The following is a 20,822-nucleotide window of genomic DNA, read 5'->3' on the forward strand; positions in this document are numbered from 1 at the left end:
ATTGTAACTTGCTTAGCTAAGTGAATTGTGGGGTTCAGTCCCTGAGCCCATTATGTGCCTCTGTAACCCTTTCCACTACCGCCCACAAGATGGGTATGGGGTGCATAATAAATTAACTAAACTAACGTGACGTGTTCATGACGTCACCTCTGCTACTGATCAGGGAACGATCAATATGATTGGTTCCCACTCTTTTGCTGCAATGCTATTGGGCAAATTGTAATTCCTTGTGTTGTGTCCCACGAGATGCCCTACAGCCGCTGGCAAGAGCATTCACGTGAGGGAACCCTTGCATAGAGGACGTGTCCTGTTCTGTTTATCGGCCAATAGACAGAAAAAAAAACGTCTATTCCTCACCGTCAAGTTAAACTCAGCGTCTTTTCGATATACCAACACTCGTCCGGAATCGCAACTGTGACTATATTGTTCAGAAGCCTAGTAGTGACACATCACTAGAGCGAAACAGACTGGTATCAGGTAACCCCTGGTGACAAATAGAGATCGTCTGCGAGTGACCTAGAGTGAACTAAGGCAGTGCCGCCGCCTAAGTAACCTGTGTGTGACTACCACAAGTGTACAGCATGGTGCCATATAGTCAGCCGCCGGCACTCTGTCCCGAGCGTGTAGCCTGCCAGCTGCCGCCCTCACTGTACTACGTGACGTCACCACCCTTACTCATCGCCAGTGCCACCAAGTACTCACCTAGTTACTCACCTAGTTGTGCTTGCGGGGGTTGAGCTCTGGCTCTTTGGTCCCGCCTCTCAACCGTCAATCAACAGGTGTACAGGTTCCTGAGCCTATTGGGCTCTATCATATCTACACTTGAAACTGTGTATGGAGTCAGCCTCCACCACATTGCTTCCTAATGCATTCCATTTGTCAACCACTCTGACACTAAAAAAGTTCTTTCTAATATCTCTGTGGCTCATTTGGGCACTCAGTTTCCACCTGTGTCCCCTAGTGCGTGTGCCCCTTGTGTTAAATAGCCTGTCTTTATCAACCCTGTCGATTCCCTTGAGAATCTTGATTGTGGTGATCATGTCCCCCCTAACTCTTCTGTCTTCCAACGAAGTGAGGTTCAATTCCCGTAGTCTCTCCTCGTAGCTCATACCTCTCAGCTCGGGTACTAGTCTGGTGGCAAACCTTTGAACCTTTTCCAGTTTAGTCTTATGCTTGACTAGATATGGACTCCATGCTGGAGCCGCATACTCCAGGATTGGTCTGACATATGTGGTATATAATGTTCTGAAAGATTCCTTACACAAGTTTCTAAAGGCCGTTCTTATGTTAGCCAACCTGGCATATGCTGCTGATGTTATCCTCTTGATATGAGCTTCAGGGGACAGGTCTCGCGTGATATCAACCACACGCAAGTGTGTGCGTGTGTCGGTTAGACATACAGCACGCCCTCCTGCGAGTACCCCCGTGTCAAGTACGGTTTGTGGGAAAGCCTGTCGTCAATGGTCTCACGTTGTGACGAGCAGAACCAGCTGTCAGGCCACCTGCGAGTTCTTGCATAAATGTGCCTGAGTGAGTGAGTGAATACGAGAGGTACCCCACCTGTAAGTACAAGATCTTGTCATTGTTTTATTGTGTCTGTGTTGATCTGAGGCATCAACCACAGTTCTCACCTTCTCATACCTGTCACAGGAATAGGTGAAGACACCTGACGGCGTATGCGTGTTTATCTGTGGTATCACGAAATTACACTCGTCTGTGAATGTGAGCTTCACATACACCACACATTTAGTTATTGTGTGATATTATTATTGTGTATGTTATTGCCTGTCCCATTGACAGTGTATTTGTGATTTATTGCATATCATCATTACTGAGTATCCGGTTGGAACTCTTGTGATCCCTTTGCATACCGGCAGTTAGGTTTGCGGCGTTAATGATTGCCTGTCAACTGTGTTAAGTTAGGTGTTTCGCCACGAGTGGATCCGAATTGATTAGCCAGCCAGACGTCAAGAGTCTCGCTAATGCAACCATAGCCTTTCTGACACCAATCTAAAGTAAATCAAGCACCCTGTGTATTAGTTGTTAAGTTAGTAAATAAACTACTGTTTAAGCTTTATGCGGTGTTTCCGTTGAACCACTTCTGAATACTGCCAACATTACTCAAGCCTTCAGCTCTAGGTGTCTTCAACACCGAGTTGCCTAATTCACTAAACTATAAATGTGATGAGGACCCTAGGAGTCCCTTAAAGTGTTAAATCATTGAGGAGACTCCAACGATCAACGTGAAGCAGGACCAGGTGAGGCTAGTCTGAGAAGAGACCCTCAAGGACTCTAACTCGACCTTGCTCCCAGGCCCTGTACGGTTGCTCTCGTATTTTCTCTGCTGATTCCGACAGCTTCGTGAAGCGTCTGCCACATGTACATTTGCGACGTACGCATTGCAGTCGGAAAAGCAAAATAGAAAACCCCCACAGAGACGTTGGGTATCACAGTTCTACGGGTGAGAGAGTGTGCCTCCCCAAATACCCACACGTCAAAACAGAAGATGTCCAAAAGAATAATCAAGGATGGCAAACGGTCGGCGGGAAAGACAATGAGAAAGGAGAAGAGGAGGGAGGAAAAATGAAACTTGAGGAAGAGGATATAGCGACCTACACAATTAGTGAAGACGGCAGCAGGAACATAAGGCTTCAAAAGGACAGAATACTGTCTCATAGAGCATCACATCCCGGCAGCCGCCTACTAAGCTCCCTCACGATGACAACGGGCTGGAAAGGCAGGGGGTCAAAGCACACAAGCCTCATCAGCACGAAAATAAAGCTGACATAGAAGAAGGGGACTTTCATTAAAAAAATTTAAACACTGATAAGGTCTCTCTTCTGCATAAACTCTCATATGTTGTTAAATTTTATTTACCTGCAAAGCTTTTAGACATATGAAACATTATTATAAAGATACTCCCTTGTATAATGAAACCCATCATCAAAACACTGACCAAATACTCCTTAAACCAGCCACAAAGTCCCACGTTATGAATGAAGAAAACTTTACACTTGCTTTGTAACTCATTACATTAAAACAAAATTTAAGTGTTTTGGTCACTTCCAATGTTCGAATCACACCTCCATTAATGCTTCGCCCATATACTGCAAAATACAATTAATTGCCTGCAGAGCATAAAAAAAGACATACACCTACTCTAACCTTGGCCTAACGATACACAATTCTAATACAATAAAATCACTTTAATGGAGCATTGATACTGTCTCTTATGTGCATCACTAAATACAAATTATGTGAAAAGCACTTTAGACACTAGTAACATTTATAGGGTTTCTCTCCTGAATGAACTCTCATGAGTATCACTAAATATGAATTAGATGAAAACCATTTCAGACACTAGGAAGCCGAATCCGATGAACATAGAGCTGGTAAGCAGAGAAGGGAAGGATGGGGGAAAGATGTAGGAAAACTTAACCTTTAAACTGTGCTATAAACTTGCCATAACTAGTAACTTGCCATAAATTGCGCATCATATCATATGACGTGTTGGAGTACAACGCAAGATTTAAACTGCCTGCGGATACACGGGGTTCACCTCACCTTCATCAGGGCTCTTGTAAACAGACGCCATTTTTTTTTTTTTTTTATATATCGTGGGCCACATTCCCGGGTGTGAGGTCCTCAGTACTGAGTGAACCACCACGGCTGGTGCCTGTAGCATGTGCTCACAGCACTGCTGTTCAGCTTGTGACCACAGCATCGCCTAAAAATGCCATAATATATATGTACATGCTATTATTTAGCAATGATAGTATTACAGAAGACCCCTGACTGTGATAAAAATGACCAGGATTCTGATAATAGCAGGAGTGTTGTGATAATTAGGGCTGTAGTGGGAGGAGCAACCTTGGTGGGGAGAGAGGTAGCGTTGTTTGCTGACTCTGTGTGACCACCTCTTTCTGTCTGGACTCACTATACCAGCTTAGTATATGGTGAAGAAAACATGTAGATACTTATATACAACGTCTGTATACAGTGGATAAAAGCAAAAACAGTATGGTGGGAGGAGAATGGCAAGTCAAGTGAGGTGAGGGAGGGAGTGACAGCCGCCACTGGCTGCCACTCAGCATACCAACTTAGTGGTTCGTTATGGTGAACACAAATGTAGATAGTGTAAAAACAGCAAAAGGAGTGTGGGGGAGAAGCCATTTTTGTGAGGGAGGTGGCGACATCTGCATGATTGATCATGATGGGTACGGGTGGCCACTATGCTTTTTGGGCACTATACCAGGTTAGATGAAGTTATGGTGAACAGAACATGTAGATACTTATATATAACGTCTGTATATAGTGAATAAAAGCAAGAACAGTATGGTGGGAGGAAGATGTGGGCAAGTGAGGAGTCATTGAGGGAGGGAGGGTGTGGCGACGAGTGGCTGACTGGCAGATGTGGTGGCCACACCTCACTGCTTTTTGACTTGCAATATCAACTTAGTGGTTCGTTATGGTGAATAAAACATGCAGATACGTATATATAACCTGTGTATATAGTGTAATAACTGACAAAATATTTGTTATTGTTTTATGAACATAATTGAATCAATAATATGCACACCATAATTTTGAGTACAGCGATGATTCACACATTTTATTATATAAATATATCACACTACACACTATTGAATAATATTACAGCAAAAAAATGAAGAAAAATCAATCAGAGTCATTGAAATAATTATGTAATTACCTCTTTGTGACCACTCCTGCCTGACAGCTGGGGCTGAACAGACTGCCTCGGACGCACGCTGAGTCAGCGCCTCTTTTTTGCCAGACTTCCGCGCCATGTAGCGAGCAAAATATGCCACTTACGATTTTGTTATTATTTTCCGTGATCAGGGAACACAAATTAACAGGTTTAGAAGAAATTTGTTATTTTTTTTATGTGCCTGTGGGTGACACTGGCCAAATAGCCCTTAGCAACACAAGGGTTAAAGAGGTTGCTAAATATCACTAAGGATGCCAATATAGGGACAGAAATGCATAAGGCAAATGATATTAAAGTAATGGGTAGCTTATCTTGACCAAGATTGCTATTCTTCTGCTTTGTCCTTCATTCCTGTCTATCGTTATGTAACCCTGAATTAGTACGAGTTGGTCGGGGCATGCCGAGGTTTCAATCAGTAGTAGCATGTCCAGGTTGTGTTTGCCGAGTTCTATTTCCAACAAGTATCTGTTGTTGAGGAAGTGTCATGTATTGATCTGAATGAGTTTTAGCTTCATTATGCGAGACCTAATGGTGGGTCGTGCCCCCACCTGTGGATGCTGCAATCTTGCAGTGGCTTCGCCTGGCATCCCTGGAAGTAGGGTGGATGCCCCTTCCAGTAGTCTTTGGCACTATTCCCCCCACCCTTCCAATCCAAGAGCAACTGTCATATCTGGAATATATCTGGAGAGGGTTCTGAGAGTTCTTCTATTTCTCGAGCCCAGCCTGGGGCCAGGCTTGACTTGTGATAAATTGGTCCAACAGGCTGTTCTTGCACTTCTTGCAAGAACTTAACTAAATGCTTCCTGAAGACATTGTGTCACAGTTTCATCTTTCTGCTGCTGGTAAATGCAAAAAGATATGTGAATTCAGAGACAATTCTATAACAAATGTTCCCAAGATGTGTAAATATTTCATTCAAAATGATCTGCTACCAGAAATTTTAGCCAAATATCCCCAGTTTGCTAACTGTAGGTAGTAACTAAGTGATTGTAACATATCCACCGCTGCCCACTGGATGGAGGGTGGTGTGCAGGACAAACATATTAATTGTGACACTAGCTCTTCACATATGTCAGTTGCTTAATTTAGAAACTGTACTTGTGGTTGATCTCAAACCCATTGATGATGTGACAATGTATACTGAATTTTGTAACTAGCTCATCAAGATTGTAACTTGCTTAGCCAAATAAATTGTGGGGGTTCAGTCCCTGAGCCCATTATGTGCCTCTGTAACTCTTTCCACTACTGCCCACAAGATGGGTATGGGGTGCATAATAAATGAACTAAACTAACTGACTTCTGCTGGATGACTCCTTGGTGGGCAGGCTGGAAGGTTGAGCATCTGCATCCAGGTGAGCTAAAGGTCAAGGAAGGACAACTGGGAGTGCTGGTGGTGGCTTCCCCAAAACATGCCATGTGGCTGGTAATTGGGGTGGATGTGCTTGGTCTTTGGAATTCAGGGGGCAATAAGAGGTCTTGGATGCTCTGGGCCCATAGATCAATTTCAGGGTTGAGGTGGTGGCTGGTACTGCACTTGCAGTTGGTTCTGTTTCTTGGGTTTGTTGTGGGGACAAGAGGGTTGGTGATGCTGGCATTGTTGTGGGTGCAAACAAGTCCTCGGGGATGTTCACCGAAGGTTGTTGACCTGTATCAGGCACTTGATGGTTAGGATGAATGTCTTGGGGTCTTTTTTGGGTGACCCTGTTAGCGATTGCATAAGAACTTGTACTGCAGGGTGTTGGCTGGGGTTTCTGGGGTTGACAGAGGAGATGATGGGTCTGCTTGACGAGCAGATGAGGCAAGCAGGTAAACCTGCCGGCTTGAGCAGGTCACTTCAACTTTCATCTGATTTCTTCCTATTAAATTTTTTTTTTCTTCATTCCATGAGCTGCAGACAGGGACTACTTGCCAATGTCCTCATGGACCCTGAATCGGCATTGGGTGATCTGGTGGAGGTGGAGCAGCTACACTGCATTCTCTTGCATACATAGCCGGTGTGCGAATCTTATGATCATTCCAACTGTACTGTCCAACTGTCGACACTAGGAACACGAATAAGGTTTCTCTCCTCAATGAACTCTCATGTGCTTTAATAGATATGCATTACATGCAAAGAATTTTAGACACTCAGAACACTGATATGGTTTCTCTCCTGAGTGAGCTCTCATGTGTGTCACTAAATATGAACTGTGTGCAAAGCATTTTAGACACACTGAACATTGATAGGGTTTCTCTCCTGAATGAATTCTCTTGTGCTTTGCTAGATGTGACTTTAGTACAAAGCATTTTAAGCACTCAGAGCACTTATATGGTTTCTCTCCAGAATGAAATCTCAAATGTATCACTAAATATGATTTATCTGAAAAACTTTTTTGACACAATGAACACTGAAAGGGTCTCTCTCCTGAATGAATTCTCATGTGCTTTACTAAATATGAATTACGTCCAAAGCATCTTAGACACTCAGAACACTGATACGGTTTCTCTCCTGAATGAATCCTCGTGTGTGTCACTAAAGATGTTTTGTCTGTAAAGCCTAGATGACACACCGAACACTGATAAGGTTTCTCTCCGGAATGAACTCTCAAGTGTATTACTAGACGTGCCTTCTGTGAAAAACATTTTTTACACACTGAACATTGGTATGGTTTCTCTCCTGAATGAACTCTCATGTGATTTACTAGATGTGATTTAAGTGCAAAACATTTTAAACACTCAGAACACTGATATGGTTTCTCTCCTGAATGAAATCTCAAATGTGTCACTAAGTACGACTTATATGCAAAGCTTTTTAGACACTCTGAACATTGATATGGTCTCTCGCCTGAATGAACTCTCATGTGTTTTACTAGTTGTGACTTTTGTGTAAAGCTTTTTTTACACTCAGAACACTGATTTTGTTTCTCTACTGAATGAACTCTCATATGTGATTCTAGATACACCTTGTGTGCAAAATCTCTTAAACACTTGGAACACTGATACAGTTTCTCACCTGAATGAATTCTCATATGTGTTACTAGATTTAACTTATATACAAAGCCCTTTGGACACACTGAACACTGATAGGGTTTCTGTCCTGAATGAACTCTCGAGTGTTTTTCTAGATGTGACTTAGTTGCAAAGCCTTCTGAATGCTCTGAACTCTGATACGACTGCATTTTGTAATTTATTCACGTACCTCACACTTAAGTTGATTTTTATGAAAATAATTATATGGTTTCTCTTTAATAGAAATAATCATAACTGGTAGAGATTTTTTAGGAAAAAATTAGGACCTTAATACTAATACAGAGACTAATATTCTGACACGTGTGTGCTCAACATGAGCACACATTATACAGTCAACTGTTTTATGTAAGGGAATTTAACATTTATCATTTCTACACCAAAATTTTTTTTACAATTGGCTTTAAATGACTCTGCTTGCTATTTGAGTAGGTGGAACCAAAATATTATGTTTATCTTATAATGACATTAATAATTACCTGAAATACATACATAATGAATTTCAGACATTTAGGAATATTTAGGAAGAAATTCAAATATGCTCTATTAGGAATTATTAACCCCTAAGACTATACAAAAAACATTCACACTACTTCTAAATTTTGTTTCATATCTTAATTTATTTTTTATGAAGTAATATTCCTAGCTCTGGAATTAACAATAATTCTTCTACAAGACAAATACATTCAAGGTACACAGATAGATAATACAAATTCAAGAAAAAATTCAGTATAACTGTAGACACACATTTAAATAAAAATATCAACAATGATTAAAAATTTACATCATATGTATAAATGTTCATTATGATTAATAACAGTATCTATATAAACAGTCAGAAAAATTGCAACGTAATACTAAAAACAGTGTCACACACTGCAGGATAATATTGGTAAAGTGTCACACACTGCAGGATAATAATGGTAAAGTGTCACACACTGCAGGATAATATTGGTAAAGTGTCACACACTGCAGGATAATAATGGTAAAGTGTCACACACTGCAGGATAATAATGGTAAAGTGTCACACACTGCAGGATAATAATGGTAAAGTGTCACACACTGCAGGATAATAATGGTAAAGTGTCACACACTGCAGGATAATAATGGTAAAGTGTCACACTCTGTAGGATAATAATGGTAAAGTGTCACACACTGCAGGATAATAATGGTAAAGTGTCACACACTGCAGGATAATAATGGTAAAGTGTCACACACTGCAGGATAATAATGGTAAAGTGTCACACACTGCAGGATAATAATGGTAAAGTGTCACACACTGCAGGATAATAATGGTAAAGTGTCACACACTGCAGGATAATAATGGTAGTGTCACACACTGCAGGATAATATTGGTAAAGTGTCACACACTGCAGGATAATAATGGTAAAGTGTCACACACTGCAGGATAATAATGGTAAAGTGTCACACACTGCAGGATAATAATGGTAAAGTGTCACACACTGCAGGATAATATTGGTAAAGTGTCACACACTGCAGGATAATAATGGTAAAGTGTCACACACTGCAGGATAATATTGGTAAAGTGTCACACACTGCAGGATAATAATGGTAAAGTGTCACACACTGCAGGATAATAATGGTAAAAGTGTCACACACTGCAGGATAATAATGGTAAAGTGTCACACACTGCAGGATAATATTGGTAAAAGTGTCACACACTGCAGGATAATAATGGTAAAAGTGTCACACACTGCAGGATAATAATGGTAAAAGTGTCACACACTGCAGGTTATGGCAAATGGCAGGAAAGTTAGCACATCTAATACATAAACTTCTATATACAAATGATGCAAGGAGAGTTGCCACTGTCCACAGGCTATTGAGACTGTGCTTGTAGGAGCAGAGTTGAGGTGATCTATGAGGCATGGAGAGTTGCCACTGTCCACAGACTGTTGAGACTGTGCACGCAGCAGCCATGTTGATGAAACAAACTGTAAGATACATACAAATTGTCAGTGTATTTGTATTTCTGACAATACTGATCACCACTAATGTCCTATGAAGCATTTCTATCACTCAAGTAATCTATATGATTTCATGCTGAAACTACAAGTGTAATTCTTCCGGTGAAAAGGTAAACAATAAAAGTTCAATATAGATTTAGTTCAATATGAAACCCCTGTAAGCATCTGATTAACTTATTAAGGGAGCTAGGAGACTGATTTCTCAACCTTCCTCAAACAATCTCAAGCTCTTTGTGCATACTCTACATGGTAAATGCTCCAACTTTTAATAATGGTTCAATATCTTAACACGAACAGGAAAACAAAACAAACAAGTTATTTAAAAAAATTGACAATTTGACAATTTCAAATTTAGCCGATGAATTTAATATTTCATTAATTTTTATTTTATTCATTATGGGCTTAGAATGACATTTAACATTCATTTTCCTCAATTTAAAATTGAGTTTGAGAGTATAGTTACTGTAAAAAAAGTAGTCACTGTTGCCTTCAAAATATGCACAAAATTTAGACAAAAATTTATAACTCCCAAAGTTATAGGTTTAGGAATAAATTCAATTGAAGAAACCTTAGAACTAAGAACTTTGCAAATAATATGTAAAAATGGTGAGAATCACTCAAACAGAATTTAACAGCTCATCTCAAAGTTGAAAAGCCTGTTCCTAGAGAAAAATGAAGGTAAACTTCTCGACAATAAATAATCTTATCAACAGTTTGAATTTATGTCATATCTTGTAAGTTTTAATAAATATTGCTTGGCATTCATACTCGAATATGTTAAAATTGTAGGTCAATATATGTTGAAATAAAGTCATGAAAAAATAACCCCCTAAAAAACAAATAAAGGGATAAGAATAATGGGTTAATAAAGATAATAAGTATACTTTAAGTAAGTGATAAGGCCTGCATCTGGTCCCCATTCTTCAATACAACCTAAAGAGACAAAGAGAATAGAGTTTGAAATCTGTAAATTTTTTGTAAAAAAAAAAAAAAAACAATTTCTGCCACTTGTAACAGATTAACTTGTTAACCAATTTTGTTCACCCTTCACATACTTAGTGTAGGGTATGCATTTCCCAACACGTAGAAGGGACAACAAAATCCGACAAAAAAAAAAAAAAAAAAATCCCCCCCCCCCCAAAGAAAAAGGCAAAGGAAGGCAAAGTGATAAGTTCAGTGACTTGTGTTTGTTGATGTTATGCTAAGACATTACCCTACCCTGGTTATGTGATTATTGAGAGTTACATGTGACTAACTTTTGATTAGTCGATAGTGATTTTGTTGAGTAACGTCACCACCCAACTTGTCCACAACCTAGATGCCAGTCACATGTTGCCGAGTGGCTCCATGTTAAGTTTGCTTAGTAACAGGAACCTGCTGTGACTAGTGCCTTAATTAAATGATTATTGTGGTGATGTAAATATTGTATATATGCTGTGTCATATAGGTAATTTCACCCCAGTAAACTGTTGGTTTTACTCAGACTTTCACTCAACGCTAGACCTTTAACATGATTTTGTTTTCAGGCCAGGATTTTCACTGATTAAGTAGGGAAAGTTCTACCCCCCATGAGCCTTACTTGGGGATCATGATATAACTGTATAGAAAATATCTATCATAAGGTATCTATGATAAAATAAAAATATCTATCTGTTTACATCTATGAATTTATTTTTTAATTTATCTATCTATGAATTACGATCTATCCATGGGTCACTGGTGTACATGACCTGAATCACAATTTAAAGCTTCCAGACTGCATTGTCTGGTAAAAGATTTATTAGATGATAGAAACAAGATGATCGACTGCTTAAAATTCTTCATTAACCACTCTACTGCACGTTAGTTGAAGATGACAAGTTTTCAAGTGTGCATAAAATAAATTGTTCCCAAAAAATAGATTCTTTCTAATACTGTATTGTCAAAACATATTTCCTGATCAAAAGAAATTTAAAAAAAAAATTGTTTGTAACATACTTTGGCCATGATGGAGCAGGAAAGTTGACTAATTTATTGGTGCTGAGCAAGTATTCCTCCGGCGATGGTAGTCTCAGCAGCACCCTAGCCTCTGGAGTTGCCACAAATATAGTTTTACATAAATATTTTCACGTCCCTGAAAAGTTTTGTGTTTTTTTTTTGCCATATTATTCAATACTGAATAATTTGAAAAATTTATATAAACATGAGTGTGAACATTGCTATGCTCAAACATATGGTGCACCTATCTTAGTCACAAACATGTGTGTGTGAACATTGCTATGCTCAAACATATGGTGCACCTATCTTAGTCACAAACATGTGTGTGTGAACATTGCTATGCTCAAACATATGGTGCACCTATCTTAGTCACAAACATGTGTGTGTGAACATTGCTATGCTCAAACATATGGTGCACCTATCTTAGTCACAAACATGTGTGTGTGAACATTGCTATGCTCAAACATATGGTGCACCAATCTTAGTCACAAATATTATATTTTTGGAACGATAAATTCAAAGTGTTTTAGCTGTTATTACACTATATACACTTGTTATATATAACTATGTACATTTTTATGCGCCATTACAAACGACTGAGCATTTCTGGTCAATATAATAAACTTATAACCAGTAATCAAAGTTTAGCTTAGTTCTGCATAGTTTATATGAAGTTATAACAGCATGCATTGGAAATATTGCATTTTCCTCATATTGTAACTGTTTTTACTAAAGTTTTTCAGGTATAATGATGGATTGTTCTGTCAATAATATTATTTGTATCATAGAACATGTAGAATATTAGTACTCACAAATTATACAGTTTTCATGTCATGTACAATTGATGGAGCGAGGGTGGGGGGGGGGGGGGGATGGTGGGTGGTTGTTGGTGGAGCGAGGGTGGGGGGTGGTGGGTGGTTGTTGGTGGAGCGAGGGTGGGGGATGGTGGGTGGTTGTTGGTGGAGCCAGGGTGGGGGGGGGGATGGTGGGTGGTTGTTGGTGGAGCGAGGGTGGGGGGGATGGTGGGTGGTTGTTGGTGGAGCCAGGGTGGGGGGGGGATGGTGGGTGGTTGTTGGTGGAGCCAGGGTGGGGGGGGATGGTGGGTGGTTGTTGGTGGAGCCAGGGTGGGGGGGGGGATGGTGGGTGGTTGTTGGTGGAGCGAGGGTGGGGGATGGTGGGTGGTTGTTGGTGGAGCGAGGGTGGGGGGGGATGGTGGGTGGTTGTTGGTGGAGCCAGGGTGGGGGGGGGATGGTGGGTGGTTGTTGGTGGAGCCAGGGTGGGGGGGGGGATGGTGGGTGGTTGTTGGTGGAGCGAGGGTGGGGGATGGTGGGTGGTTGTTGGTGGAGCCAGGGTGGGGGGGATGGTGGGTGGTTGTTGGTGGAGCCAGGGTGGGGGGGATGGTGGGTGGTTGTTGGTGGAGCCAGGGTGGGGGGGGATGGTGGGTGGTTGTTGGTGGAGCCAGGGTGGGGGGGGGATGGTAAACTCCACGTTGCATGCGCATAACACGCTGGCCGAACCGCACACTCTCTCTGCGGGAAGGCGCCAGCCAGGACTACTGCACGAGAAAAGTAGCCAAAAGAGGAAGCAGGAACAATAAAACCGGCCAAAGAAGCAAAGAGCCCAAAAAGGAACCCAACCGGGCGACTAGTAGCCCAACCGGGCGACAAGTAGCCCAACAGGGCGACAAGTAGCCCAACCGGGCGACAATTAGCCCAACCGGGCGACAAGTAGCCCAACAGGGCGACAAGTAGCCCAACAGGGCGACAAGGACGAGCTGAACCCCCGGGACGTGTACACTCACGGGGACCTAGCAGGGGGTACCACCAGAAAATACTCAGAACACAAAGGACACAAGGGGCAAGAACGAAGGCAGACCCCCCCCCCCACCAGGTAGATAAACAAAAAGAAAAAGAAAACCCCACAAGAGGACAGCGTACCCAAGCGGAACAGAGCCGGCTGCTATGATTGGTAAAGACAAGCTGCACAGTACCCTGCGCCCCACCAGTGCAATAACTGCCCCTTACTCTAAGGCGAACAAGGGAGACAGAACACCCGAGCACACAAAGAGCGGCCGAAAACAAAGCAGTAAACGGCCAAGCAGGGGCAGGACCCAAGGAACTTGTGGAAGGTGGCCCCAAGCCCCAAGGGCAGTACTTACAGGGCACCTAGGGAAGGGAACCCTAGGCGCATGCAGCCCGAGTACTGGAGAATCACTCCCGGCTCACGCACCACCTAGAAAACAGACACCACACTCTAGGTACAGTGCTGAAACAACCACTGGAGCCGGAGCACATAACCGTTGCCTATAGCATCAGCCGAAGAACTGATGGGTGGATAGCCGGCGTGGTAGGTCTGGGGCTCCCCCTTCCCCCTCCCGGGGAGGGGGGAGCTGCGCACACAGCGGCGCGGTGACGTATGACGTCATACTAGTTTCCTTGTTTTCTGTTGAAGAGTTCTATTCACTAGTTCGGCTTTAGGTAGCAATTTTCACCAGAATAGGGGTTTGTTTTGGAATGCTTACCTTTCTGGATGTTTGACCCGGTCGATGGCAGACATAGAATGCTTCCAACCACACGGGGGTTTCTATAGGTCATTGCTCCCCTTGCCTCTCTGAGGGGGGCCAGGTTCTGGCCGTGGTCCCCGGTAGGCCCTAGAACTCCATACACATGACTGATGCCAAAGTCTGACATTAGCATATCAGCCGGTAAACCTCAGGGGAGCCGACGGGGCTCCCCCCATAAAAGTTATGAAAACATTACAAAGCATTAAAATATAGCCTAATTAATTAATAATAAAATAGCACAACTCTCAGAATGCCTAAAGGTGCTTTGAGCAATGAAGTAGTTAATTTTATATATATAATATTATATATATAATATATATTTACCTGTGACTACTGCTTAGCGAAAATTTGATCTCTGTGAAAATTGGTCTCGTCATTGCTAGGAGATATTTTAAGACCATGATTTGCTGTGGATGGCACTGTAGTCTTCAAGTCATCAATCTAAAAATAGAGGTAATCTTTTCAAATGTAAATTTTGTATAAAAAATATGCAAAAATAAATTGCAAGAATAATATGAAGTTATTATACAATTTTTTTTAATTATTTAAATATTTGTGAGACATTATTAAGAAATGTATGAAGTACAGATTCTCTAAGACCTGATTTGTATCTGCTTATGTTCCACCACATTACATTCAGGGCTGAAGAGAAAACACAGCCAGTAAGGTAATGATCACTTAGGATGGACTGGGATGCTACATGTAGGTGGGGGCTAAGCTGCGTGAGGCTAGGATGCCCAAACTGCCTTGTCTAGGCTGGGCTGGGCTAGGAAACACTAGGAAGGAGTCAACAAATCTCTGGAGTGCCTTACTTTTCCTGATATCCTTAAAAAAGCAAGAATGATGCCATTTTATAAAGGAGGCGAGACAGCAGACATAAACAACTAAAGAAAAATATCAAATCTACTTATACTTTCAAAAATATTTGATTTTTTTTTTTACAAACATCTCTCTTCCTACTTTGTAAAATTCAACATGAATACAAACACACACACACATCCCTAGGAAGCAGCCCATAGCAGCTGTCTAACTCCCAGGTACTTATTTACTGTTAGGTGAACCAGATATAGAGAATAACCACAAAATGCTATCTTTATAAGAACTGTCTTGTAAAGCCACTAGTACGCGCAGCATTTCAGGCAGGATATATATATATATATATATATATATATATATATATATATATATATATATATATATATATATATATATATATATATATATATATATATATATATATATTATGAATGTAACACTGTAAAAGTGTTTGGGTTAGTTTATTTAAAATATATATAGAGTACATGAGTCACAGACAAGGATCTGAGAGGCGCCAGTTGTCTGCCTGAGATCTCACACCTCAAAGCGTTAATGACCCCAAGTGACCTGAGGTCAGATCATGCGAATTTCACCTTGCTTCTGATAATCTCTTAGTTGTAGTCTGGTAGCCTTCAAACAAGCCGACGTTTAAGGAGTGGCTTGGTAGTGCCGGAGGCTATCTATTTGTGGGCGGAGTTAGCTACTAGGTTCCCCAATATAAACTCGGAGAGCTATCGAGCATGAAGGATTAAGAGACAGAACAGCAGACGAGAGCAGAGACCTGCTCCCTACCAGGGAGGCTGTCGGCCGGCAGGGGCGAGACAGTCTCTGTCAAGCTACAGACCCCCCCCCCCTCTCTATTCAACTTAGACTCAGTACTCGGTGAGTGAACATTAAGGTGACTTGGTCGTGTTTACATATGTTGTGTGATGATCAGGGGCAGTCAAGTTGTAGGGTTCTCGAATTCTTGGATGATGACTCACTTTGCATATTAAACTGGAACATTTTAATTGAATTGCTAAATTATGATACTTCATGTGAAATATAATTATGAATTTATTATTTAAATTGTGTTTAACTTTGTTCCCTAGAGCTTTGAGTTGAGGATTTGAGAAAGCCTCTGTGGTTACTGGGTTCATGATATAAATGAGTACATGTTTGGAGTTGATACATGGTACAGAGGGAACATACTAATAATGAACTCATGATAACATCTTTTGAGAATATTTTGATACAGGCAAGTTCCATTCCTTGTCTTGTATGTAATGATCATGAATGGATGGTGGCAGCATTTCGTCTTCTACTATCTACTCTTCTACGTCTACTTCTATCTACTCTTCTACATCTACCTATCTACTCCTCTCCCTCCACCCCTCTCTGAACTCTCACTTTCAACTAAGGACCCTCCTCACTCCTCCCACTTCTCTCCCTCTCACCCCAAACCCTCACTAATTACTTCACTATGCATTTCTTTCCTTTCGTTATCTCTTTTACGTTTGAGGCAATGATTTTGTATTCTAGAGTTCTCTCTAGAGTTTCGGGTAGCTGATCCAGTTACGGCTCCTTGTAGTCTTAGCACCTAGGTAGTCAAATACCTAGGTTTACAAGGTGTTGAACGAGAGAGGTTGCCTTAGGAACTCTGGAGGGTGCTCTAGAATAGTTAGCTAACTGGGGACGGGATAACGGACTAGAGAGAGCTGTTTCCCCCGGCCTCGTTAGTTAACTGGGGGGTGGAATAATGGACAAGATAGAGCCATTTCCCCCACCCCCCCGTTACAATGATGGCAGCGGTGTTGAACAATGTTTATGTTGGTGTTCTTTTGAACATTGTTCAGTCCCACGTGTCTTTTTGCCGCTCAGGCGCTATCAGGGAGATCTTGACATGTGTTTTACTTTCGCGATTTAGCGAGTTTTTTTCAGGCTAGGAGATAGTGATTCTCTAGTGTTGTGGTTTAGTGATTTTGTGAGTTTTGTGGTATTCAGGGAATGTTCACCAGAACTTGCGTGTGTAGTGATTTATGTTAGTAATAATATTTGGCGATTTGGGAACTTAGCGGTGTTGGTAGTGCAGGTCAGCTGAGTGTGACAGGTGACCTCGCATGTCCCAGGGGGACACCCAGCCACCGCTGGTCTCCAGGTCAGTGGGGAGTGGCAGGTGTAGTTCTTAAATAGATTTTAAGTAGTTTTTAGTGGTTCTGCTCAGATTATTGCGATCGACTGTTTTACTCCATTTGAACGCAATAACCCGAGGTGTACTGGTCTTGTACAGCATGCTAGGGGGAGCCTTAGTATGTCAGTAGACTTCACGTTGGGGACGCTCGACGTTAGATAGTCTGGTCACAGGGGTGGCAACAGTTGGGAGTTGTTGACCGGCGGAGAAGCTAGGGAGACACTCTGGGTCACGTAGGTGGCTGTAGGTTAAGGGTGGGAGTAATGGTTAATTATGTACTTAAGATTAGGAACGGTACAGTTAAGTTTAGGCTAGTGTTTTGTCTATTAGTTTTGATTTTTTTTTTGTGACAAGTTAAAAGTAGTGATGACCTTATTCTCTCTTCTCTAACTTTACTCTGTTACTGTTTTATGTTCCACCAAGTCAATATCATTCAGAGTTAATTGAATTATTAAAAATTGAAGTGTAGTTGTTGCCAGGAGGAGAGCGTTATGATATGACTGTGTAACCCTATACAAACTACAGGGTCACACAAATATCTTGGGAGCACGATATTGTCGCCTTTCTGTTCATCCACAGGTGGGAGCCAGAAGAGAGGAGAGACGCACATACAAAAGAGGGAGACGGCTGCTGCTGTACCATACTCACGGGCGTTTATCACCACCTTGACGACCAGCCCGCTACCTGGAGGTCATGGTTCCACCACCACCACCACCCCGGGGACCCCAAGATGCAGTCCTCTCGGTCGGTCAACATTGGTCTACCCATTGGACCCCAAGACGGACGGACCCCAGGGGACCCCAAGACGGACGGACCCCCAGTGGACCCCAGGTCGTTCTGCAGACGACCCCAGACGACCCAGTAAAGATGGAAGAGGAGCAACAACGACTCCAGTCTGTCCCACCAACATCGGTCTACCCAGGATGGACCCCAGGACGGACAGACCCCCAATGGACCCCAGGTCGCTTGTCTAAGACCCATGGGAGGAGGAAGAGAGAAGAAAGAAGAGAGAAGAAAGAAGAGAGAAGAAGGAAGAGAGAAGAAAGAAGAAAGAAGAAGAAGAAGATAAGACAAGCTGAGTGAGACACGATGCCTCGTGTCCCTTGCTGGTGTCAGCATCATTGCATGGAGTGTAATTGCAAGACAGGATCGTTTGCCTTGACTGGCCGCCCCTCCTGCAAGCAGGTAGCTCTGTTGAGTGATTCTTCCTGTGTCATGCAGACTTGATGTGGCTGTCAGAAGTAGCTCTCTGAAGGAGGCGTGCTGGAGCAACAGGGAGGAAGAAGAGTAGGATGGGATTTCTACTGTTGGCAACTATATGAAGGTCTCGAAACTTGTAGTCCCTATAGCTGTGAAGAACCCCAATATACGTCTCTCATGGTGACTGACGTAGGGCCAATTACAGATCAGCTGGGACAACCGAATTCCACGGTCCTGTGCTCAGTTCAAGTAGTAACGGCTTTCGGGTTGACCAAGTGTTGTTGTGCGTTAACGACGGAGAAGCGACGGAGGCAGTTGTGTTGAAGAAATGTGGTACAGGATTATCTACAAGACCAAGCAGTGACGTCGCCCAGCCAGAGACAATGGACGTCTGTCTACATATTTCATTTTTTAGAGTAGGATGATGTATATTTGTTTAGCTAGGATGTATTCTTTTCGTTAATAAAGTTGTCGCACACAGCTAGCTTGCTTTAGCAGTGTTGCAAAAACTTTATTTCGGGGAGAAGGGGAGATGTAACACTGTAAAAGTGTTTGGGTTAGTTTATTTAAAATATATATAGAGTACATGAGTCACAGACAAGGATCTGAGAGGCGCCAGTTGTCTGCCTGAGATCTCACACCTCAAAGCGTTAATGACCCCAAGTGACCTGAGGTCAGATCATGCGAATTTCACCTTGCTTCTGATAATCTCTTAGTTGTAGTCTGGTAGCCTTCAAACAAGCCGACGTTTAAGGAGTGGCTTGGTAGTGCCGGAGGCTATCTATTTGTGGGCGGAGTTAGCTACTAGGTTCCCCAATATAAACTCGGAGAGCTATCGAGCATGAAGGATTAAGAGACAGAACAGCAGACGAGAGCAGAGACCTGCTCCCTACCAGGGAGGCTGTCGGCCGGCAGGGGCGAGACAGTCTCTGTCAAGCTACAGACCCCCCCCCCCCCTCTCTATTCAACTTAGACTCAGTACTCGGTGAGTGAACATTAAGGTGACTTGGTCGTGTTTACATATGTTGTGTGATGATCAGGGGCAGTCAAGTTGTAGGGTTCTCGAATTCTTGGATGATGACTCACTTTGCATATTAAACTGGAACATTTTAATTGAATTGCTAAATTATGATACTTCATGTGAAATATAATTATGAATTTATTATTTAAATTGTGTTTAACTTTGTTCCCTAGAGCTTTGAGTTGAGGATTTGAGAAAGCCTCTGTGGTTACTGGGTTCATGATATAAATGAGTACATGTTTGGAGTTGATACATGGTACAGAGGGAACATACTAATAATGAACTCATGATAACATCTTTTGAGAATATTTTGATACAGGCAAGTTCCATTCCTTGTCTTGTATGTAATGATCATGAATGGATGGTGGCAGCATTTCGTCTTCTACTATCTACTCTTCTACGTCTACTTCTATCTACTCTTCTACATCTACCTATCTACTCCTCTCCCTCCACCCCTCTCTGAACTCTCACTTTCAACTAAGGACCCTCCTCACTCCTCCCACTTCTCTCCCTCTCACCCCAAACCCTCACTAATTACTTCACTATGCATTTCTTTCCTTTCGTTATCTCTTTTACGTTTGAGGCAATGATTTTGTATTCTAGAGTTCTCTCTAGAGTTTCGGGTAGCTGATCCAGTTACGGCTCCTTGTAGTCTTAGCACCTAGGTAGTCAAATACCTAGGTTTACAAGGTGTTGAACGAGAGAGGTTGCCTTAGGAACTCTGGAGGGTGCTCTAGAATAGTTAGCTAACTGGGGACGGGATAACGGACTAGAGAGAGCTGTTTCCCCCGGCCTCGTTAGTTAACTGGGGGGTGGAATAATGGACAAGATAGAGCTATTTCCCCCACCCCCCGTTACATGAATACATACATGCGGGACAAAGAGCCAGAGCTCAACCACCGCAAGCACAACTAGGTGAGTACACACACACACATAATATATATATATATATATATATATATATATATATATATATATATATATATATATATATATATATATATATATATATTATATTATATATATTATATTATATATATATATATATATATATATATATATATATATATATATATATATATATATATATATATATATATATATATATATATGAGTGTCAGACCATGGAGGAATGATTTTTTTAATTTAATTTATATAAAAAATTATTCCTTCTGAAGATGTATTAATATATGAAAGTACTTAAGGAAATTCTTGTTTCAATTCTTCCTCCGTGGTCTGACACTGTCACATTTTTCATCAAGTGTTAATTTTTGTGATTTACACACACGTGGCATGTTTACACACACATTATATATATATATATATATATATATATATATATATATATATAT

At 41.6% G+C, this 20,822-nt stretch overlaps 1 protein-coding gene and 1 long non-coding RNA gene across 3 annotated transcripts in view; both read right to left on the bottom strand.

Moving 5' to 3' along the window:
• Positions 1–2,855: 2,855 nt before the first annotated feature.
• LOC138351002 (zinc finger protein ZFP2-like) lies at positions 2,856–8,789 on the bottom strand. Its single transcript, XM_069302475.1, has one exon. It carries the CDS (start codon positions 7,885–7,887, stop codon positions 6,799–6,801), a length of 1,089 nt encoding a protein of 362 aa, XP_069158576.1. The 5' UTR covers positions 7,888–8,789; the 3' UTR covers positions 2,856–6,798.
• Positions 8,790–9,141: 352 nt separating this feature from the next.
• The window catches only part of LOC138352534 (uncharacterized), a 15,817-nt gene continuing 4,136 nt past the window's right edge, over positions 9,142–20,822 (bottom strand). The window contains exons 1-3 of one of the 2 annotated variants that reach the window (XR_011222817.1): positions 13,962–14,011; positions 11,701–11,836; positions 9,142–9,690 (exon numbers count right to left, since the gene is read on the bottom strand). This is a non-coding gene — a long non-coding RNA (uncharacterized lncRNA). Of the gene's footprint in view, positions 9,691–11,700; positions 11,837–13,961; positions 14,012–14,587; positions 14,705–20,822 lie in introns of those variants that run through there. The other variant, XR_011222821.1, reaches the window with a different exon arrangement.

The sequence above is a fragment of the Procambarus clarkii genome, chromosome 5 (assembly GCF_040958095.1).
Source record: "Procambarus clarkii isolate CNS0578487 chromosome 5, FALCON_Pclarkii_2.0, whole genome shotgun sequence".
NCBI lineage: Eukaryota > Metazoa > Arthropoda > Malacostraca > Decapoda > Cambaridae > Procambarus > Procambarus clarkii.